The sequence below is a fragment of the Sus scrofa genome, chromosome 6 (assembly GCF_000003025.6).
Source record: "Sus scrofa isolate TJ Tabasco breed Duroc chromosome 6, Sscrofa11.1, whole genome shotgun sequence".
NCBI classification, from domain to species: domain Eukaryota; kingdom Metazoa; phylum Chordata; class Mammalia; order Artiodactyla; family Suidae; genus Sus; species Sus scrofa.
In genome coordinates this window covers 128,792,558-128,817,207 of record NC_010448.4, presented here as the reverse complement: position 1 = coordinate 128,817,207, position 24,650 = coordinate 128,792,558, and the positions used below count along the sequence as shown (strand labels likewise).

The 24,650-nt window shown below is 43.8% G+C and overlaps 1 protein-coding gene across 7 annotated transcripts in view; it reads right to left on the bottom strand.

Moving 5' to 3' along the window:
* Positions 1–24,650, bottom strand: part of MCOLN2 (mucolipin 2) — a 64,055-nt gene that overhangs the window by 19,751 nt on the left and 19,654 nt on the right. For 5 of the 7 annotated variants that reach the window (XR_002345107.1, XR_002345108.1, XM_003127906.4 and 2 more), the window contains exons 3-7: positions 16,716–16,889; positions 13,421–13,574; positions 6,119–6,203; positions 5,151–5,247; positions 4,680–4,779 (exon numbers count right to left, since the gene is read on the bottom strand). Coding sequence is in view for 4 of the 7 variants with exons in the window: in XM_003127906.4 (XP_003127954.1) it covers positions 4,680–4,779; positions 5,151–5,247; positions 6,119–6,203; positions 13,421–13,574; positions 16,716–16,889 (610 nt within the window). In the remaining 3 variants the exon portion in view is untranslated. The remainder of the gene's footprint in view (positions 1–4,679; positions 4,780–5,150; positions 5,248–6,118; positions 6,204–13,420; positions 13,575–16,715; positions 16,890–24,650) is intronic. The other 2 variants (XR_002345109.1, XM_013988836.2) reach the window with 1 other exon arrangement.

Genomic DNA, 24,650 nt, shown 5'->3' with positions numbered 1-24,650 from the left:
GTGTAAAATGGGAAAGGACATGGTCTCTGGCGCCTGAGACCTGGGTCTGAATCTTGGCTCTGCATTCAGAGGCTGTGGAGCCTTGGGGAGGTTGCCTCAGTTTCCTGATCCAAAATATGGGTAGAATAAGAGAAAAAATAAACCTACATCCTAGGGCCGTTGTGAGGATTAAAATAAGTTCATATACAAAAGTACTTGGAAGAGCCCCATGCAAATAATAACACCAAACACTAAGAGCAGTTATTATATCATTCAATGTCCACCTCCCCTGGTACATGATCGGCTCTGGGAGGCAGGGACCAGATGTGTTTTGTTCAACACTATGGTGCCCACGCTTAGCTTCAGGATGCTTACAGCTAAAGGCAGAGACCCCAGCAGAACATAAGAAGACCACTGAACAATCCAGGTTTGAGTGAGGTCAGAGAAGGCTCAGAAGGATAAGGCACGAAGTAGCGAGAGATGAAGAAGAGCGATTCAACCTGGCCATTAATGGGACCTAGGGAGTGAGGAAGGACAGACCCAGAATGACTCCTTTTCTGTCTTGGGTCAGCTGAGCTCAGCTGGGACATTCGTGACAATGGCAGAAGAAACCACAGGTGTGGACTGAGCCACTCAAGAAAGACAACAGGGAGAAATGCAGACAAGGAAGGATGGGGGCAGAGGGCAATGTTTGGGAACCAGGAGAAGAGATGCTCTCAGAAACCAGATGGAGGAAGGCCAGGGGAGAGAGAAGTGCAGCTGGGGACAGGCAAGCTTCAGGAGAGTCTGAGGTTGGGGTGCTCTACAGCGACACCTCTGCGGAGAAGGCATTTGAGAGAAGGGGGCGAGTGTGTCCACAGATTTAGAAACAACAACGGTGTGAGTGAGTCTGGACAAGAGGTTGAGGGCAGCTCATCCATGGGTTACAAGCATGGCCAGCTAGTAAATGTGATTCACCAAGCAAATTATTTATCCTTGCCATAACTTGACCAGAACCCAAGACTTTTTTTTTTGGGGGGGGGACCCATGGGATGAGGCAGAGGGAACAGGGGCTGTTCTTGGGAAGAGGTGAGGGATCCTTAAAAATGCAAGAATAACAACGAGTATCTTTCTATCTGACTTATTACTAGAACAAAATCTCTTAAAACTGCTTGAATTGAACCTTATTGACAGATGAGAAAACAGAGTTCCAGAACTAGAGACATAAACCATCCCTCCTGATAGTGAAACCAGTATTATATTCTGTTTTAATTTGATTTTTTGAGCAGAATAGCTTGACATGCTATAGAGTGTATTTTAGGAGCTCCTATTGTGGCTCAGTAGGTTAAGAACTTGACTAGTATCCATGAGGATGCCAGTTCAGTCCTTGGCCTCATTCAATGGGTTAAGGATCCGGTGTAGCTGCAAGCTGCAGCGCAGATGGCAGATCTAGCTTGGATCTGGTGTTGCCATGGCTGTGGAGTAGACCTGTAATTGCAGCTTCCGTTCCCAACTGGGGAACTTCCTGGGAAGTCCTGGGAACTTCCATATGCTTTAGGTACAGCCCTAAAAAGGGAAAAAAAAGTATTTATAGGGATTTCTCTTGTGGGGCAGTGGGTTAAGAATCTGGCTTTGTCGGCACAGCATCTTGGGTGCCTGCTATGGCGTGAATTCCATCCCTGCATCCCTGGCTCAGGAACTTTCACATGCTTCTGATGCAGCCAGGAAAAAAAGAAAAAAAAGATTATTTTATAAATGTCATCATTGCTTTCTTTCTTTCTTTCCTTTTTTCTTTTTTTGCTTTTTAGGGCTGCACCGGAAGTATCACAGCATATGGAGGTTCCCAGGCTATGGGTGGAATCAGAGATATAGCTACCGGCCTACACCACAGCTCACAGCAACGCTGGATCCTCGACCTACTGAGCGAGGCCGGGGATTGAACCCACATTCTCATGGATACTAGTCGGGTTCATTACCACTGAGCCACCGTGGGAACTCCCATCATTGCTTTTTTATTCTATTGAAACTATGTTATTCCTACAGAAACATTTCCCAACTGGGTTTGTAAAACTAGTCTAGAGAGGTGTCTCTGGTAACCTGGTCAGGGAGATCCTATGTGACCCAGTCCTTCCAGGGCCCCAAGGAGTCTCCCATACACCACCACTGCCAGCTGTGGGACCCTGACCAGGGCTTCCCACACTTATGAAACTCCCTTTCCCTGGGACCTCGGTTTATACCACCCGCCAGTTGGGGGTCCTGTCCATCAGTACCTACCTCCTCCAGCTTCTATGTCCACATGGCCACATTTATAAAGTCAAGTTAAAGTGAGGGTGAGTGGCACACTGGAGATGGGTATTAGAAGTCACAAAGTTGAAACTTGAAGTTTATATGTGAAAATGGACAGTCCCTCACATTTCATCTTGCGATAACATAGGCAATGACAAGAAGGAGAGAGACCCTCAAGGCAGGAGCATGGATGTGAATGAACCTCAGAACGCTTTGCAAATAACTCAAGGACCCACCAGATGTCACCCCTGACTTTGTCTCACTCCCCCAAAGCCAGGCCAATCAATCCACTGGACAGCTTCCTATGCAGAAGAAAAAAAAATTCTGTTTCCCAAGCTGGTTCCCAAACTTCAGCTTTTTAAGACTTGTCACGTCATTTTAAATTTGTGCTCTCCTAGTGATAGAATCTGGTTTCTTAGGGCACAGCTCCGGGAGAACCATGTATAAATGCGGGTGTTTCTAGCAGTGAGACTGTGTTTCTCCTCACTGGCCACAGGAGGGAGCGAGAGCTCCTCTCTTCTGAACACAGACCAGGAAAACTCCGCAGTGCTCCATCTAAGGTGGGGAGGAAGGAGATGGTGTTCTGGCGTTATGGCAATCCTGTTTTCCTGATTTTTTTTTTTTTTTTTTAACCTTAGGGCCACACCTGTGGCATATGGAGGTTCCCAGGCTAGGGGTTGAATTGGAGCTGCAATTACTGGCCAACAGCCACAGCAAGGCCAGATCTGAGCTGCATCTGTGACCTATACCACAGCTCACAGCAAAACGGGATCCTTAACTGACCAACTGAGCAAGGCCAGGGATCAAACCTGCATCCTCATGGATGCTAGTCAGATTCGTTTCCGCAAATGGGAACTCCTGGCACTCCTGTTTGACTGACTTATTTGGTCAAATGACTATTCCAAACCACATTTCATACACAACAAGTGTTAGCTCTGTTCACACAAAATAGCTGCAGCCTCTTCGTGGACTTGGAAAATATGCATCTGATTTGTGCGTTCCCATTGGGGAGAATGTGTCTGCTGAGGAAGAGTCACCACTTTTTAACAGAAACTAAACCTGTGTTTTGTTTTGTTTTGTTTTTTGTTTTTTGGTCTTTTTGTCTTTTTTTTTTTTTTTTTGTCTTTTCTAGGGCCGCACCAGTGGCATATGGAGGTTCCCAGGCTAGGGGTCTAATCGGAGCTGTAGCTACAGGCCAAAGCCACAGCCACAACAACTCGGGATCCGAGCCAAGTCTGTGACCTACACCACAGCTCACAGCAAGGCCAGATCCTTAACCCACTGAGGGAGGTCAGAGATCGAACCTGGAACCTCATGGTTCCTAGTCGGATTCGTTAACCACTGAGCCACAATGGGAACTCCTGTTTTTTGTTTTAATTTTATTGGAGAACAGATGACTTACCATGTTGTGTTAATTTCAGGTGAACAGCAGAGTGATTCAGTTACACATATACATATATATCCATCCCTTTTCAGATTCTTTTGCCATATTTAAACCTGTGTATTCTTTTTGTTTTGGCCGTTGCATGCAGAAGTTCCTGGGCCAGGGATCAAACCTGCACCACTGCTGTAACCAGAGCCACAGCAGTGACAATGCCAGATCCTCAACCCTCTGAGCCACCTGGGGATTCCCTAAACCTGTGCATTCTGACCACAGGTGAGTCAGCTAATGGAACTACAAAGCCAAAACTTCAAAATCATTAAGACATATTATACAACTGAAAAGCAATAGGTTTGCAAAGGCTGCTTTCTGGGCCCTGAAGGCCTTCATCCCTCTCCTCTATTGCAGGCTCAGATCAAGTCGTACCTCTTCCAAGAAGGGTCGCTAGAATATACATCTCACTCTGCCCGCATCAGGATGAATCTTTACTTCCTTGATCCTCATTCCTCCTGGACCTCCACCACTTACTCCCGTGCAGGACATGCTAGAGACTTTATAACCTTGTGAGTGCCCCTTACGAAGGCCTTTTCTTTCTTTTCCAGAGCACCTATAACTGCTGCACATCAACTCTTGTTCTTAGTGCTCTGCTTTACATATTAAACCCATTTACTGCTCAACATCCTCCTGGAAGGTAAGTGCTATAATTACCCTCCTTTGCAGAGAAAGACACTGAGACATAGAGAGGTTAAGTAATTTGTCCAAAATCACAAGCACAGGAAACAGACCCCCAAACCCAAACCTAGGCAGTCTGGCTCCAGAAACAGCTCCTAACCACCAGGCCACACCCACCTCTCCCAGGAGGTCTGTAATTAACATTTGCCCAACTGAACAAAAATGCAAAGCTTTGGGATACACCAGATAGAAGTGGAGCTCAAAATGTGGTTTTCTGGAGCTCTCCCTTCTTAGTATCATCCAGATAAACACCCTCCAATCCCAAAATATGGTATTAAAAACCATCCATAACCCACAATGGGCAAGCAAATAACATACTTACTAGATCCAGATATATTCAAGTCTTTACATTCTTCAATGTTAGCGTCACTGTTAAAATAGATTTTGATTTTGCCACTGTGAGCTTTGTTGTCAAAGGTAATCTGGAGACACAAACGTAGGAAGAGGTTATAGCCCAACAGAAAGTAGGACTTGCTAGATCAATTCTGCTTAAAATATTAATGGCATCCAAACAATGTGCTGATCCAAAAAGAATTCAGAAGAAAAGGTCCTCCTCACGTTCATCCTTCACAGCATCCTGTTGTTAATGAAAAAATATGGTCCAAAAGGTGAAGGTAAGACATTCTACTAACTCCACATTCGGAGTCAGAGAAATCCTAAAGCAGAACAGCCAACCACTGTTTGAAACACTTCTGTGTCACACACATCTGTAGGCTGATGTGCTTTCTACTCTGCACCTTCAGAAGAAGTCGAGAAAAATGATAAAAAGTGGCTTAGTAAAAGAGACACTTGCCATATTCTGAAAGACGTAGCAGTCTGGTAACTCCCGGGAATAAATTGTCTGTAGGTCGATGCCTTTGAGTTGAAAGGAGATTTCAATCTGTAAGAGCCTGATAAAAAATGTTACAAGGTATCCTCTGTCACCTTCTCCCTATCTTATTCTCCTTTCCCCACCCCTGACTCTTGGGAAATGACAATTAAAAACAAACTTCTCTTTTTTAGTTTGATTTTAAAAGGTATTTTTTAATATTCCTTTTCTAATATTTCACTGTTAATATACAGAAATGCAACTTATTTTTTTCTTTTCTTTTTAGGGCCATGCCTGTGGCATATGGAAGTTCCCAGGCTAAGGGTCAAATGGGAGCTGCAGCTGCCAGCCTATACCATAGCGACAGCAATGTAGAATCCAAGTCACATCTGCAACCTATACCACAGCTCATGGAAATGCCAGATTCTTAACCCTCCGAGCAAGGCCAAGGATCAAACCCACAGCTTCATGGATACTAGTTGGATTCGTAATCGGCTGAGCCATAATGGGAACACTGAAACTGGTTTCTGAATGTTAATCTTGTATCCTGCTACTTTGCTGAATTTGTTTATCAGATTGAATAGTTTTTGTGTGGAGTCCCTAAGGTTTTCTATACAGAAGTGTCATGTCATCTGCATATGGTGACAATTTTACCTCTTCCCTTGAAACACAGACACAGAGAACAGACTTGTGGTTGACAAGGGGAGGAGAAGGGAGTGGGATGATCTGGGGGTTAGGGGTTAGTAGATGCAAACTATTACATTTTAGAATGAATAAGCAATGAGGTCCTACTGCACAGCAGAGGGAGCTATATTGTCTCTTAGGATAGACCATGATAGAAAATAACATTAAAAAAGAATATGACTGAGTCACTTTGCTGTACAGCAGAAATTGGTGCAACATTGTAAATCAACTATACTTTAATTAAAAAAAATTAAAAAAAAAAGCCTTACCGATAAAATTCTAGTTTGAAGAATGATGAGTTTTTCCAGTCCTGAGGGTTGTTGGAGAGTGCCTGGAGGCCTAGGTGGATGCAATCTAGGGTCATGAAAGAACCACAGTGACTGCTGAGGCAAGAATCAGATGCTAAACCAGTGGGCTGAAGTGTGATGAGAAGCAGGGAACTCACCAAGCTCCAAAGAAACCCCCAAAGAATTGGTACTAATTACAACAGGAAGAGCAGTAACCTTACAGCAGGGAGCCTGGCAGATACCACCCCAGCCGAGTCATCAAAGTGAACACCACCAGGAATGAAATGCAGAGACATCACGTCCCATCCTGAGATAATGAACCATTTGTGCGGTATTCCTGCCCCAGCTGCAGAACTTCAGTCTAGTCCGAAGAAGCAGAAAAACCCACGTGAAGAGCATTCTATTCTTGAAAAATGTCAAGGTCTGGGAGTATCTACTGTGGCTCTGCAGAGACAAACACAACTAGTATCCGTGAGGATGTGGGTGCGATCCCTGGCCCCTCTCACTGGGTTGAGGATCCAGTGTTGCCGTGAGCTGTGGTGTAGGTCACAGACTCAGCTTGGATGTGGCTGTGGCTGGCATCTATAGCTCTGATTCTACCCCTAGCCTGGGAACTTCCATGTACCACAGGTGCAGCTCCTAAAAAAGCAAAAAAAAAAAAAAAAAAAAAAAAAGAAAGAAAAATGTCAAGGTCATTGAAAAAAAAAAAAAAAAAGCCAAGAACTACTTTGCTCCAGATTATAAGAGATTAATGATACATGACAACTAAATTTAACATGTGATCCTGGACCAGGAAGGGTGGGGCATGGCTTTGGCTGTGAAGAACTTTAGGGCAATTGATGAACTGAGGACAGGCCTGGTGGATTACAGCGCTGTATCCATGTTAACTCACGCTGTAGAGCACTGCACAGCGCTCTGAGGAGGTTGTTCTTGAGATGCACACTGGTGGATGTTCTCGAGATGCACATTTAGAGGTGGAGACCTTGTCTCAGCACCTTATTCTCATATATTGCAGGAGAAATTTTTATATAGAGGAAGAATGCTAAAGCAAATGTGGTAAAACGTTGGCACTTGGGAAAGTCAGATGGAGGAGATACAAGGACATCATTGTGTTGTTTGGTGACTTTTCCCTCTAGTCTTATATGTCTTCGAAATTAAAAAAATAATAAAGAGGAAGGAAAGGAACTTAGGTCATGTTCAAATAAAAACATATGAGCTGTAAACTAGAAAAGGAGGATTCCAAGAGCCTCACATAAAAATTACTCTCATTATTGTGTAGACTAACACCTTAGCAGGAAACGGATGAGGTCTGGCGAGAGTGAACACCTTTCGTGGTCATCACCTTTCAAGGTCACCCAGCGCTGACAGCAGAACTGGTGTGGACCAGCCAGGCTGACTCTCGCCTGGGCTGTGGCTGCCCCTCTAGGCTGCCTTGGAAATGGGGAGTCAGGGCTGCTGCAGTGCCCGACTTTCAGTGGGTACCTGAGAAGCTGAGTGGGGCCACCGCTGGGACTCTGAGAGTCCCCTCCCACAATATGACTCTCTGCTTATTCCCTCAGCTATATAAGGCCCTCAAGATCAAGGACACAGCTGTTGTGTGCTGTGAAACACATACTGCCTAGCATATGGGACACTCAAAATTTGGAGGACCCGCTTACGCTTTATGAAAACCAGGCATGTGGAGCCAAAAACAAGGACACGGAGCTGAATAGACACAGTTCAGCAGCCACAATATTTAAGAAAGGCAGGTATCAGAGGAGTACCTCCTGTGTTTGGCAAATGGACCACTGGTGTCAAGAAACAATTTGATGTTGCTTTCCCTGACTAGGTCTTGGTTCATACAGTGTGGGCAGTTAATCAAAAGAAACTTGTTTTTTGGAGTTCCTATTGTGGCGCAGCAGAAACGAATCCAACTAGTACCCATGAGGATGTGGGTTTGATCCCTTGCCTTGCTCAGTGGGTGGGGGATCTGGCATTGCTGCGAGCTGTAGTGTAGTCACAGACACGGTTCGGATTTGGCGTGGCTGTGGCTGTGGCCGGCAGCTGTGGCTCTGCTTCAACCCCTAGCCTGGGAACCATCTGCCACAGATGTGGCCCTAAAAAGAAAAAAAGAAAAAGAAAAGAAAGAAACTTGTTTTTTAGAGGAAAAGACTGAGGATGATAAAAATAGCAAAACATACAGGCACTGTGCCCAGGACATTATATATTCTCTCATTGAATGCATTATCCTGCTTAACACCCAAAGCAACCTTGGGAAACAGACCTTGCTGCCATTTTACAGATGGACACACCACAGCACAGAGAGGTCAAGAAGGTCGCACAGCTAGCTGGTGGCCAATCAGAATTCAAATCCACATGGGCTTAGTTCCAGAGCCTGAGGTCTTCGCCAGCACAGTCGGTGAGGCTGAGCCTCTGAGCACCTATTTCAGGAGCGCAAAAGACCCAGGTTCCCTACCTGACTCATTCATCTCTGATTCACTCTCTTACTCAATAAATCTATGCTGAAGGCTTTCAGGGGCCAGGCCCTGTACCAGGCACCGAAGGGAGAGCAGTGAACGAGACAGGCAAGGTCTGTATGGAGCTCATCACTGTAGTAGGGGAGATAAACCGAGTGAAAAATACACACAAGACGTTTTCACCGTGTGCACAGCGTTTCAGAGACAGAGTGAAGTGATGGGGCATGACTGAGTGGGAGTGGGCTGGCCCTACCTTTGGAGAACTGGTGGGGAGGGGCCCTGAGGTGCTGAGGATTTTTGAACTGACACCTGAGAGAGGAAAAAGACCTAGATGAGCAGAGATCTGGGGGCAGGTGTGTGTGGGGGTTATCCGGGCAGGGACAGAAGTGGACACTAAATCCCAGGCAAGGAAGAGCTTGACTTGTTTGACAAACAGCAAGGATTCAGGGACAGGGAAGTGGGGGTGGGTATGAGGGTCTTGGAGAGGCAGGTGGGTGACCAGTCCCCTATAGAGACTTGTGGGTTTTATTCTAAATCAAATGGGAAACCACTCATTGTTTTTCAGCCAGGAAGTGATAGGACCCAATTAACCCAATTTTAAAAAAATATCATTCTAGTTGCTGAGAGGCAGGGCAAGGGATGGAGACCAGTCTAGGCCAGGGTGGCAGCAGCTTGGACCACAGAGGTGACAATGGAAAGGAGGAAACCTATTTAGGTTTGGAGTTTGAGCAGTTGGGAATATTGTAGCATGATGTGAAAATATTGGTATCATTTTCTGAAACGGAAAAGAGTAAGAAAGAAACAGCTGGTGTGGGGGGAGGGGGAGGTTTGAGAAGTTGTGTTTTGCATACATCAGGTTTGAAAGCCCTGTTAGAGTCAGAGAGGGGTTGTCCAGTAGACAACTGAGTGGAGTGGGGAGGAACTGAGCTCAGCCATGGGAATCTGGGTGCAGAGAGAAGGGATGTGGCTTCTCAAACTAAAAGAGGTGAACCCCGGTGCTGCAGGAGGCCCTGACAGTGGCCACTCCAGCAAATGCAATAACAACCCTCAGAGACAAGGGAGGCTGGATTCAATATGTTCTTAAAGCAACAGGAAAAATGATGATACGGTTATAAGGATTCACACTAAGAACAGGTGGAAAGGAGAACATAAGAAATTCAAAATCTCTGTTACAGAAAATGAAACACTATATTAGAATGATATCTATCTAAATGTTGTAAAGATAATTTTTAATAGGATTTATAACAGCCCCCCTTCCACCCAGTGAAGCTGAATGCAAAACTGTTGTGGGTCTAGAGGCAGGGACAGAGGGAATGGCCATCATCCAAAAGTCTACAAACAATAAGCGCTGGAGAGGGTGTGGAGAAAAAGGAACCCCATTACACTGTTGGTGGGATTGTAAATTGGTGCAACCACCGTGGAAAGCAGTATGGAGATTCCTCAGAAAACTAAACATAGAACTACCATTGGATCCAGCAATCCCACTCCTGGGCATCTATCCAGAGAAAACCACGACTCGCAAAGACACATGTACTTCGATGTTCATTGCAGCACTCTTTTCAATAGCCAAGACATGAAAACAACCTAAATGTCCATCAACAGAGGAGTGGATCAAGAAGGTGTGGTACATATACACAATGGAATATTACTCAGCCATTAAAAAATGAAATACTGGCATTTTTAGCAACATGGATGGACCTAGAAACTATCATGCTAAGTGAAGTCAGCCATACAATGAGACACCAACATCAAATGCTTTCACTGACATGTGGAATCTGAAAAAAGGACAGACTGAACTTCTTTGCAGAATAGATGCTGACTCACAGACCTTGAAAAATTTATGGTCTCCTGAGGAGACTATTGGGGAGGGTGGGGGGATGTGCTTGGGCTGTGGGATAGAAATCCTGTGAAATCAGATTGTTATGATCATTATACAACTAGAGATGTGATAAATTTATTTGAGTAATAAAAAAAATGTCTACAAACAGTAAGTTCTAGAGAGGGTGTGGAGAAAAAGTAACTCTCTTACACTGTTGGTGGGAATGTAAATTGGTGCAACCGCTGTAGGAAACAGTATGGAGATTCCTCAGAAAACTAAAAATACAACTACCATTTCATCCAGCAATCCCACTCCTGGGCATCTATCCAGAGAAAACCATGACTCGAAAAGACACATGTAGGAGTATCCATCATGGCTCAGCGGTTAACGAATCTGACTAGGAACCATGAGATTGTGGGTTCAGTCCCTGGCCTTGCTCAGTGGGTTAAAGATCTGGCATTGCCATGAGCTGTGGCGTTGGTTGCAGATGCGGCTCAGATCCAGCATTGCTGTGGCCCTGGTGTAGGCCAGCGGCAACAGCTCCGATTCGACCCCTAGCCTGGGCACCTCCATATGCCGCAGAAGCAGCCTTAGGAATGGCAAAAGGACAAAAAAAAAAAAAAAAGACACATGTATTCCAATGTTCACTGCAGCACTATATGCAATAGCAAAGACATGGAAACAATCTAAATGTCCATTGACAGAGGAGTGGATCAAGAAGATGTGGTATGTATACACAATGGACTATTACTCAGACATTAAAAGGAAAGAAATAACAGAATTTGCAGCAACATGGATGGACCTAGAAATTATCATGCTAAGTGAAGTCAGTCAGACAATGAGACACCAACATCAAATGCTTTCACTTACACGTGGAATCTAAAAAAAGGACACAATGAACTTCTTTGCAGAACAGATACTGGCTACAGACTTTGAAAAACTTATGGTTTCCAAATGAGACAGGTTGGGGGGTGGGGGGATGCACTGAGGGTTTGGGATGGAAATGCTGCAAAATTTGGTTGTGATGATTGCTGTACACCTATAAATGTAATAAAATTCATTAGGTAATTTAAAAAATCTAATATCATGTATTTTAAGAATATTTGCTCCCTTAGAATAGATACACCAAAATTTTTCTTTGATGAGTTATATTTTAATCTAATAAGTAGTCTCCCTTAAAATAAAGCCAAATTAATAACCAACTTCTCTCCATTTGGTTAAAAATATCCCATATGATAGAAAGGAAGTGACTGAGGACACCACTGTCCAATCAATGGTTAGGGATCGACCTGCTTTCTGCACATCTATCCCATCAAGCTTTGGCCACATTTCTTTAATCGATTTTCCAAGAAAAATCAATTGAGGAAGACAACCTATGGATCACTGGAAAGCAGTCATATGATTCATCCAATGAAGTCTCTCTTTTTTTCTTGGCCCCAGCAGGAGGCAGCTTGGTGTAAGATCTCAGTTCCCAGACCAGTGATTGAATCCAGGGCTGAAATGGTGAAAGCGCTGAGTCCTAACCACCAGGGACCAGCCAAGTCTCACATTTTTAGGAGGACAAGTGACCAGAGGCTCACTTGAAGCAAAGGATCGCTGGACAAACTGTGAGTTCCATGTACCCAGCTCTCCCATCACAGTTACAGGAACTTCCCACAAAGGGGCGCAAGCAGACAGCTCAGGAGAAAGAGGGTGAAAACTGGAGCAGCCCCTGCAGACTGACTACCGAACAGATCTCAGGATAGAAAAGCCTTCAGGGCAAGACAAGGGACATTTCAAGACTGCTGGCCACAGAACCAAGCCACTGACACCTAGATTGGTATCTGGAAGCAACCTGGGAGCCCTGACAATACTTCTTTATGGGCTGTTTCCTTTACAGTCAAAAGGTTGGGACACATTTACTCATACACAGGGAGCCTGTGGAAACAGAATTAGAACCTTTGTTTTACTGGGAGATTCCTCTATTGTTTCACCAAGGCACCCTAAAATCGGGTTATAGGAAAAATGATCAGATGAACTCTGATGCTCTCTCTCTGATAAAACCACTCTAAATTTACTGTTATTAGGACACTTATTCCTGACCTGCTAGTTACTGGAGGACTGATTAATCTCTGCAACCCTAGTACATAAAACGGGGAGTGCCTTAGGCATGGTCATTGTACACCAGAGGGTTGCAGAATGGATGACAAAACCTCCAGAGCCTCAAGTCAAATACTTTGCATTTGTGAGCAGTATGCTTTTAAGTTCTTAACAGAATGTCACAAAACAATTCTACTTGATTAGATGTTAACTTTTTGTCGAAAAATCTCTAAGCAGAGAAGATTTACTAATCACAATTCACCTTTGAGGAGTATTAATGTATTTAACAAATGATAAAAGCAAGAATACCAAGCATTTTAACCTGCACGATTTCATTTTTTTCAAAAACCCTAATCGCCCCCTCGTGGAGGGCAAAACTTAACAGACAGGAAACACCTGTGTGTTTGTGTTTACCCCACAACCAACCTTCTTTTTTTCTTCTTCTTTTTTTTTTTTCTTTTGTCTTTTTAGGGCCGTATCCACGGCATAAGGAGGTTCCCGGTCTAGGGGTCAAATCGGGAGCTGTAGCCGCCTGCCTATGCCACAGCCACGCCAGCTCCTAGTTGTGCCTACACCACAGCTCACGGCAATGCCGGATCCTTAACCCAAGGATCGAGGTCAGGGATTGAACCCGCAACCCCATGGTTCCTAGTCGGATCTGTTTCTGCTGCGCCACCATGGGAACTCCACAACCAACCTTCTTGAGTTGCACCAAAGAGATCGGCAAATGCTCCTGGTCCTATCACAGCAGACCTGCAGTTTCCTGAGCCAAAGCCCTTTGCAGGCAAATGTAAAAGCCTCAGTCAACTGGGTTAGCTGTCACAAAAGCAAAGTTGTTCCAATGGGTTGCCAGTGCCCGAGGGCGTTTTTTTTCCTCTTACCACAGAAGATGGTGAAGTCATACAATGAATCAAATGGTCACTGCATTACCTATTTCAACGTCGCTGTCAATATTCAGTGTCTCATTAGAAGGAAACATGGTCCCTTTCTTGTAATGTTGCTTGCAGACTTTTAAGCCAATTCTGCTGTCTTCTTTTTCTCCATAACCAAGAGTCCCCAGAGATAAGTTCCCTAGACGATGATACTATGAAAAATAGTTAAAAACACTTATGAGCTTAAAGAGTTTCATCAGAAGTTACAGCATATGGAATATACTTTTAGCTGTTTTTTATTGTTTGTATCATACCCCTCGAGAGAACTCCCCACCATAAAATACCACAAGGTCATTTTCTCTGGTTGAGCAGAAACATCCTGACTCACAATTTACAAAGCTAAACATGCAGGCAGCAGCTCCCACCTACTCAGAGCCAAAGCCAAGGTCCCGCCTAACTCTGACCTCACAGCCCTCTGCTGTTCCTTGGCTCCCCCCACCCCCGCCCCCGTGCCCCACCGAGAGCCACACTGTCCTCCTGGCAGTTCCTGGAGCTCCTGGGCATTCTCCTGCCAGGGGCCCTTGCTGTTCTCCCTGCCTAGAAGCCCAGGTTGTCTATCTTCCAGGTTCACTCCTTCAGGCCTTGACTCAAATATGACCACTTCTGTGAGGCCTTTTCTTACCACTCAGTGAAAATGGCAAACATCCGCCTCCAGTGCACAGGCACCACCAGGCACTCCCAGTCTCCTCCCTTGCTTTATTCCAGTTATCATTTTCCAACATACCACTGAGGACCCAAGCCATCCACACCCACTGCTTACATACCTTGACTTTACCAGCAGCCTATCTGCACCACCAGGGCTCTGCAGGCCCCTATCTTCATTAATATGACTTTATTATTCCAGGAAACTTTTGCCCAGGAACATAAAAGTTACAAACAACTGTACTTGTATGTTTATTCCAGAAATATCCAAAAACTTCATTTACCCAGATGATCAGTTTGAAGATTCATTCTAATAACTCCCAAGACTCTTTGAACACCCCCCCCCCAATACTTACTTTGCTATGTCCACAAATCCTAAACTATTATGGGATGATCTTTACCCAATTCTTATCAAGCTCCCCCCACATTGAAAGACCTGCCTTGGAGTTTCCATCCTGGCTCAGTGGTAATGAATCCAAACAGTATCCATGAGAATGCAGGTTCGATCCCTGGCCTCACTCAGTGAGTTAAGGATCCAGTGTAGGTCACAGACACGGCTCGTATTCTGCATTGCTGTGGCTGTGGTGTAGGCCAGCAGCTATAGCTCTGATTCGACTCTGAGCCCGGGAACGTCCATATGCCTTGGGTGCAGCCCTAAAAACAACAACAACAAATTCAGAAAGACCTTCCTTAAACCAGACTTCAAAAATCTCAACCTGGACTTTGCGCTCTTCACCCTGCTGAATGGTAAGGGGAACATCTCCCCTACCACTGTTAGCAGTGAGCTCGGTTTTGCTTATCAACATGGTTTTTTTTTGTGGTGTTTCCAGAGTCAGCATTCAGTACTGCATATTTCACTTCTTTTCATTTGACTGGCTCTCCCCTCCAGAATTAAGTTCTATAAGGACAGAGGTTTTGTCTGTTTTATCCATACTACTTCCCTGATGTCTAGAACAGTACCTGATACATACTAGGTAGCCAAATGTTTATTGAAGGAATGAATGAATGAATGAATAAACAAGAATGAGTAAGAATTTCTTTCCCGGGAGTTCCCGTCGTGGCGCAGTGGTTAACGAATCCGACTAGGAACCATGAGGTTGCGGGTTCAGACCTTGGCCTTGCTCAGTGGGTTAACAATCCGGCATGGCTGTGAGCTGTGGTGTGGGTTGCAGACGCGGCTCGGATCCCGCGTTTCTGTGGCTCTGGCGTAGGCCGGTGGCTACAGCTCCGATTCAACCCCTAGCCTGGGAACCTCCATATGCCGTGGGAGCGGCCCCAAAGAAATAGCAAAAAGACAAAAAAAAAAAAAAAAAAAAAGAAAAGAAAAGAATTTCTTTCCCTTAAGTACGTTTCTTCAAGCCTACCAATCTAGTTTCTCTATACTGCTTAGATACAAATATATCATATCCTATTCCATATCCTTGAGATTCAGTCAGGGTTATTAAAGATAAGGTATTAAAATTGAGATCCTAGAATCTTAGATTTGGTTTCATTCATCAAAACTTCTGAGATTATAAGTCTATTTTTAGCTATTTGGCTCTTTGATCTGGGGTAATCTCCCAATAGTAGTTGGTGGGAATGGATAAATACAAATTTATTTATTTATTTATTTATTTATTTATTTATTACTTTTTAGGGCCGCACCCATGGCATATGGAGGTTCCCAGGCTAGGGGTCCAATCAGAGTTACAGCTGCCGGCCTACACCACAGCCACAGCAACGCAGGATCGGAGCCATGTCTGCAACCCACACCACAGCTCACAGCAACACTGGATCCTTAACCCAGTGAGTGAGGCCAGGGATCGACCCACAACCTCATGGTTCCTAGTCGGACTTGTCTCCACTTCGCCACGATGGGAACTCCGATAAATACAAATATAAATCTTAAAGAAGGCGTTCCTGTTGTGGCTCATTGGGTTAAGAACCTGACGTAGTGTCTGCGAGGACATGGGTTCGATCTTGATCTCAATCAGTGGGTTAAAGATCTGGCATTTCTATGAGCTGTGGTGTAGGTCACAGATGTGGCTCAGATCCAGTGTGGCTGTGGCTGTGGTGTAGGCCAGCAGCTGAAGCTCTGATTCCACCCCTAGCCTGGGAACTTCCATATGCCGCAGGTACAGCCAATAAAAGACAATATAAAATAAATAAATCTTAAAGAAAAACCTTAAATAGGCAAAATTTATTGTATGGAAATGTAGCTGTAGAAATAGCAATAAACATTTTTTGGCAGACTATGACAAATTTAAATCAGAATATGTTATATGAAGTTCCCGTCGTGGCGCAGTGGTTAACGAATCCGACTAGGAACCATGAGGTTGCGGGTTCGGTCCCTGCCCTTGCTCAGTGGGTTAACAATCCGGCGTTGCCATGAGCTGTGGTGTAGGTTGCAGACGCGGCTCGGATCCTGCGTTGCTGTGGCTCTGGCGTAGGCTGGTGGCTACAGCTCCGATTCAACCCCTAGCCTGGGAACCTCCATATGCCGCGGGAGCGGCCCAAGAAATAGCAACAACAACAACAACAAAAGACAAAAAGACAAAAGACAAAAGACAGAAAAAAAAAAAAAGAATATGTTATATGTATAATTTTTTTGCTAAGACGAGATGACATCAATATGTTCTTAAGGTATAGGAAATTCACAACAAAATACTTGCCTGATTAATAGCAAAAAAGATGCTCTCGTAGGTGTCCTCTTGAGTAAATACACTGCAACTATAGTCATCTTCATCTGTGCCGGAATAGCCTCTCAAAAACAAATGTTTAAAAGCAACAATGTTTTCTTCTTTGAAAGCAACCACCAGCTGGTTACTTAAACCAAAACGAACAAGCTAGGAAAGAAAATCATATTGAAGTATATGAATTTTACATTTATCAGGGGAGGGAACTGCCTTCTTACCAGCATCAACCCTCACCTAATAAACATCCGCAAGAAAAAAAAATCTCACTGCTTTTGTTTTTACTAATCACGTCAATGTCAAAATACATGAATTCGGAGTTCCTGTTGTGGCTCAGCAGTAATGAACCCGACTACTATCCACGAGGATGTGGGTTCGATCCCTGGCCTTGCTCAGTGGGTTAAGGATCTGGCGTTGCCGTGAGCTGTGGTGTAGGCCGTAGTTGCAGCTTGGAGCCCGAGTTGCTGTGGCTGTGGTGTAGGCTAGCAGCTACAACTCTGATTTGACACCCAGCCTGGGAACTTCCATATGCCATGGGTGTGGCCCTAAAAAGACCAAAAAAAACCCCCCACAAACAAACCAAAAAACAACAAAAAAAAACCCAAAACAAACAAAAAAACCCCCCAAAAATTCTTTCCCTCTAGAGTAGCCTCATCAAGCTACATCAGCAATTCAAAATAGCATAAAATTAGAAGAAATGACTACTCCCAATGACTAATAACCTCACTGTCCTTTAATCACAAAGAAGGAGAAGAGGAATCCAAATCAGCTAAGTCTGAATCTGTTTTCCTTATACATGGATTTCAAATTAATTGTTTTCAAAGTTGATGTACATTTGACCCTTGAATGATATGGGAGTTAATCCGAATATAATTTAATTTTTAAATTTTAATTTTATTTACTTTTTTGGCAGCCACAGCAGGCTAGGGGTAGAATCAGAGCTGCACCTACCAGCCTATGCCACAGCCACTGCAACACTGGATCTGAGCCACCTCTGCAAACTTTGCTACAGCTTACTGCCACACCAGATTCCTAACCTACTGAGTGAGGCCAGGGATGGAACCCACATCTTCACAGAGACTTTGGGTCCTTAACCTGCTGAGCCACAGTGGGAACTCCCTGAGTATAATTTATAGTCTGCCCTGCAAATTCAAGGATTTTACCAACCATAGATCATGTAGCACTGTGGTATTTACTACTGAAATATATCCATGTATAAGTAAACCTGCATAGTTCAATCCTGCTATGTTCAAGGGTCAACTGTACTTAGTAAACCACTAATTCATGTGCTTCACCCTTTGGCAGTTAAATCTAAATCATTTAACATTTAGAAATTATAGGTATTTTGGGGGGAGATCCTGTTGTGGCGCCTCGGAAACGAATCCAACTAGTAGCCATGGGATGTGGGTATGATCCCTGGCCTCACTCAGTGAGTTAAGGATTTGGCATTGCCATGAGCCATGGTGTAGGTCACAGAAACAGCTGGGATCCTGCATTGCTGTGGCTCTGGTGTAGGTCGGCTGCTATAGCTCTGATTCAACCCCTAGCCTTGGAACTTTCATGTGTCACGGGTGCAGCCCTAAAAAGAAGAAAAAAAAAAGGAATTATAAGTATTCTTAAAATCATAACTACATTTTTCCTGCGGCTTTTTAAGGATGTTTTTGAAAAGTGGCCTATGCAATACTTACTCCAGCGAAGAGGTAATCATCATCAAAAGAATTTAATTCCTATGGCTCTGCAAGAACTCATACAAGATCTACATGTAAGAGTTCCTGCCTTCAAGATCTACAGCATCAAAGCACCACAAAGAAAAAAAGGCTCGCTCTACATAGATGATGTCACACCCAATCATTGTCACCAAGCACCCACCTTCTCGTGAGAAAACTGCTACTTCTTCCCCCTTTTTACTGTGTCCTGGCATGAGATTAGGTGCAAGGGCTCTCATTACCAGGATTGAATGTATTCTTTCTGCCCTAGACTTTTCTTCTTGGAAGCCAATAAGTAGTGGAAATTAGCAGGCATTAAATGTTTACCCTCCAAATCCAGGAAATCACCTCCCCCCACAAACAGCCTCTCTGTTGCTCCACACACATTCAAATGCACACTCTCTCACACACACTCTTCACACTCATATCCACTGTCTCACACACTCTCTCTCACATGTACTCCCTCACATGTGCTCTGCTCTCTTTCACACACACACACACACTCACACACATATGCACATGCAGAGGCAGAAATCAAACCTTTATAAGCCCTATCCCCATCTGTCCACTGATTTTATCTTCTCATCTGCTTTATAAGACAATGAGGTTCCACAAAATGTGCCCCAAATCTTTACTCTGCCAAGTCACCAAAACAATTTGGGATTCTGCTGTCATGCATGAAATCAGCAAGTTCAATTAGATGATCTTGACATTTGTGTTATGTGCTATCACTCTATAGTTCAACTACTGGACCCTTCAGAGGAAACAAATATTAATTTGCATAAGTAAATGTACATACTTTTTAAAGAGTGATTTATATTTCTTAGCTTTTAAATTTTGTCTGAATTTTTAAAAAGGCTAAATAATAATAGTTACCATTTCTCAGCAATTGTCACACTCCAGGCACTGCACTAACTGCTTTACATGCATTGTTTCATTTACTGACATAACAACCCTACGAAAATGTTACTGCTGTTACCGCCACTTTACCTATTGGAAGCTGAGATTTAGCTTCATTACATGGCCCAAGTCACCAACTGGAATGAAAGCTACATCTAAGTCCAAAGTTATTTTTATTACACTACACAATTTCCATCTGCTGAAAAATGACTTTGGGACTCCTCTTAGAGAAAAGAATTTAGGTGCCAGCCTGTTTGAGAACGTACAAGGTGACACTCTTCAGCATATGAGCCTCACCAGGTTACATTCCTCAAATGCCAAGTCAAAGGATTGAGCAATTGCTAAACCCAGTTATTCTGAGGATAATATCAGATAAGACCCACAGCATCCAATCTGTGCTGAAAATCAAGCAACCCAAGGCTAAAGCTTCTTTCAAGCATGTGATGTGTATCAGTGATGCCTGTAGGAAGTGCAGAAAAGGGAAGGTCATGGTGCTTTTTGAAAGCAAAAAAAGTAAACCAGGGAACAAGTACAAATATGATTATTTGGGGGTTTTACTAAATATTGACACACAAATGAAAAAAGCTGCTACACAAACGAAGTCCTTCAGTAGAAGTTTGCTGCATGCTTATTCTGTGTCAAGTTGGGATACAACATGGGAAAGGTTGATACCACATGGTGCTGAATAACAGCTCTTATGTCCTGGGTGCCAGGCACTGTGCCTAAAATGTATAATTTCTATTTCTCACTTAATTCCCCAACACCCTATGAGAAGACATTACACTGGGCTCCAAGACAACAGGGATTTTTTTCCTTTTTTCCTCACTTCTGTATACTCAGAAACTGGAATAGTGACCGTCACAATATCAGAGTCAAGATCTGAGTCTTTCCATGAAGAAAATTCCATTTTATACACATGCAACACAAGTAAAGTACCTTAGCCAGGTTGGAACAGCTAGACAGCATGAGAGCAGGGATCCAAACCAGGTCTGTTTGACTCATCTGTTGGTTCTCTTGACCACTCGGCCACACTGCCTCTCAAAGTGAAATGCTGCCCACTAAACTCTATGAGTGGGGATATTAGACCCATTTTTATACTCAGAGTTAAACTAAAGAGACCCCCAAATTGAATGGTAAATGAATGACTTGACCAAGAATTTGACATTCGATTTAGATATTTTAAGCTACCACCTTATTTAAACTCAAAGCTCATCAAATAAGGAAGTTCCCATTGGGCTGCAGCAGTGACGGGCCCGATTAGTATACATGAGGAGGCAAGTTCCATCTCTGGCCTAGCTCAGTGGGTTAAGTATCCAGCATTGCCATGAGCTGCAGTGTAGTTTGCAAAAGTGGCTTAGATCCTGCGTTGCTGTGGCTGGCAGTTACAGCCCTGATTTGACCCCTAGCCCGATAACTTCCACATAGTGTGGGTGCAACCCTAAAAAGCAAAAAAACCACGAAAAAACAAAACAAAACAAAAAAAAAACAACAACAAAAAAAAAGGCTTTTCAAGTTAACTCTGGGAATGAGAGAACATGAAGGTATAATCCCTTTTTGGAGCCACCTTCATCTAGCATCAAGAACAAGAATTTTTAAAACAAACAAACAACAACAACAATTCCCCCCTCCAATGGAGTTCCTATTGTGGCTCAGTGGAAATAAATCTGACTAGCATCCATGAGAAGGGAGGTTTGATCCCTGGCCTTGCTCATTGGGTTAAGGATCTGGCATTGCCATGAGCTGTGGTGTAGGTCACATACATGGCTCAGATCTGGCATTTTTGTGGCTGTGGCTTAGCCTGGCAGCTGCAGCTCTGATTAGACCCCTAGCTGAGAACCTCCATATGCCGTGAACGAGGCCCTAAAAATACAAAAAACAACAATAACAAAAGAATTTTCCTCCATCCTATTTTTTTTTTTTTTTTGTCTTTTTGCCATTTCTTGGGCCGCTCCTGCGGCATATGGAGGTTCCCGGGCTAGAGGTCGAATCGGAGCTGTAGCCACCAGCCTACGCCAGAGCCACAGCAACGCAGGATCCGAGCCGCGTCTGTGACCTACACCACAGCTCACGGCAACGCCGGAACCTTGACCCACTGAGCAAGGGCAGGGATCGAACCCGCAACCTCATGGTTCCTAGTCGGATTCGTTAACCACTGCGCCACGACGGGAACTCCTCCATCCTATTTTTCATAGAACAATCTAAGAACAAGCTAAGAATCAGGTCAAGGGTAGGATTTCCCAAGAATCTCTCAGTAGAGGAGAGAAACCCTTGGGTGGCAATTGTGAGGTCCCTTCCTGTGATGGCAGTAAGGAGATGATGATGGGATTAGGTAAATGCTTTTATTTTTAAAAAGTAGCTGACAGAAAGATGCATCCTAGCCCCCAAAACTAGATCTTAAGATTTGCTGAGACTGTGCTATAAGACAGAAAAATAATTACACATTAAGGGCAGCCTGGCCAAGATTGTGAATTTAAGCCCTGAGTATGAAATCAATGGAGGAGAAAATAGTCTGTACCAGGTAAAAACAAGACACCATTCTAATCATACACAGAGAATATGGGAGGGAAAGAGCAGATCTAGCAAAAGAATGTAGACACCTCTCTCAAGATATAAATTACTGCACTTGAGGATGGAGTGCTAAAAGAAATGGAAAAAGGGGAGGAGGGCAAAGTGGGATTTGAAGATCTTTGAGAAAACTGCTCCAATTTGCTATCACCCAAGTAGTGAAATTTATTAGAATGACCCTACAGGCAAACCCATGTTTAATCTCCCCCCAGTTTTGTTAGAGGAGGAAGAGTACACCCACCCTAGAGGTAAATCATTAATTCCTCGAAATATTCTACTAAAAGTGACATTAGTGATGTAGCCAGCAAGGGGGACGAGTGAACCAAGACAAACACGCTGAAGGTCAGGCAAGGCTGGCGGGAAAGGTAGACTTTGGATAGCACCTGCAAGATGAGGGGGCAAAGGAATCCTTCTGGACTTGGAAGGATACACGGGGTGGGGACAAGAAGCATTGGGTGGGTCCATCTAGCTGGGATTTTCGAGGAAACTGGAGATGAAAACCCGTCAGAAAGGCAAATTAAAGAAGACTGGAAATCTGTGAATTCCAAGCCACAATATCAGAATTTTGTTCTGTAGGAAACAGGGTTCTATAGAAGTTTCCAAGCAGTAGAGAGACAATAAAGATATTCTAAGAAAAATTAATCTGGGAGTTTCCATCATGGTACAGCGGAAACAAATCCGACTAGGAACCATGAGGTTGTGGGTTCAATCCCTGGCCTCGCTCAGTGAATCAAGGATCCGGCATTGCCGTGAGCTGTGGTGTAGGTCGCAGAAGCAGCTTGGATCTGGCGTTGCTGTGACTGTGGTGTAGGCTGGTGGCTACAGCTCCGATTCAACCCCTAGCCTGGGAACCTCCATATACCAAAAGTGTGGCCCAAAAGAGAAAGAAAAGAAAAAGAAAAATGAATCTGAGTGAAACAGGGAATGGACTGGTACGGATAGAGATAAGAAAGGGAGATATAAGATGAGTTGCAGGGGCAACCTGATTAACGTATGTGTATTCCTAGAGTGCAAACTCTGAGATAGAAACACTTTGAGAATAAGAGTGCAGACTCCAGGGCTAGACAGACAGGGCTCAAGTCCTGGCTCTGCCACTTACAGATTGGCCATAAGCAAATTACTCAGCTCTCTTTATCCCAGTATCTTCATCCATCCAAAGGGGGTAAAAACTGAACTTACCTCACAGGTTCCAGTGAAGATGAAATAAGCTAACACAAATAAAACATTTATTGTGCCTGGCATATGGAGCCGCTTTGCTATGTGTGGGCTGTCAGCAGTGGTAACACCTTCATAGCTGTATTCCCAAGAGGACAGAGAGGACATGAGGTACTTTGGACATATTTTTAATTAACTAACAAAAATGCCGTGTAGCTTATATCAGTGCTATATATAAGACAGAGAGTATGACAAACCATAAGGAGATGCAGGGTTGTGTTTTGTATGGTTTGTTTTGTTTTTCCTTTTTGGGCTGCACCTGCGGCATATGGAACTTGGTGGAATAGGGGTTGAATCAGAGCTACAGCTTCAGGCTTACACCACAAGCCACGGCAACACTGGATCTCAGCCACATCTGCAAACTTGGCATAGCCTGAGGCAATGCTGGATCCTTTGACCCATTGAATGAGGCTAGGGAATCAAACCCACATCCTCAAGGACACTTTGTCAGGTTCTTAACCCACACTGAGCCACAATGGGAACTCCCAGGGAGACGTAGTTTTAAAGGAAGAATCTGTGGGATTTAGTAGCTATCGGGACAAATAAGGCAAATCAAAGAGGGAGATAAAGTTTTATGCTTAGACTAGTTAAAATTTTAGTGACATTAAGAAATCAAAAAGTTGAGGGAGTTCCCTTGCGGCTCAGTGGATTAAGGACCTAGCATTGTCACTGCTGTGGCTCTGCTTACAGCTGTGGTGCAGGTTCAATCCCCAGTCTGGCAACTTTTACCATGGGCACAGCCCCCCTCCCCCAAAAAAGATCAAAAAGTTGAAATGAAAATAGTTTTAGTAAGAGAAGTAATTGGGAAACAAAATTAACCAAATGGCAAAAGGGGACATTATTTCTCTTCTTTCCAAACAGTACTAACAATAAGCCTACATTATAGGTTGCCAAAATTAAAACTTCAAAACCAAGAATTAAAATGACAAAAATTTTAAAGGAAAAAGCTAAGTCTATATATTTAACAGTGGCCCTGCATCTCATCTTTGTTTCTTTGGAAGCAACTTGCTTATCCTGAAATGTGATGAGCTGGAACAGCATGTCACACAGTGACAAGACCTCTTTAAGAACACAGAATAAAGATGCAACTTCACGTACGGAAGGAGCCCCCTCCCTTCCCTCATTTCTTAGACTGTATGGAGGCATTTTTAGAAAGGTATTTATTTTTGTCTTCCAGAAATCATATCTTGATCAACATTTTTACTTTGGTGACAGATGATTATTTGCCCATAGTTTAATATCCCCAATCAGTACTGTTTTTAAACAGACATGTGTTTCAAATGTAGTTACCTACAGAGAAGTCTTCCTAAGACTGGCTCAGTACCAAAGCCCCCAAACCAGATGACAACTCCAGTGGCTGTTCTAATACTAATAATCAAGTGTTTAACAATATGAATTACAATACCCGGTCCCAACTGTAGCCTTTGAATACTCCTGATAGTGCCAGGTGGGAGGTAAGGGGAGTGTTTACTTAGTTACTCTGCTACTGATGAAAAGGAAACTTAGCATTCCAGAAATCCCAAATCAA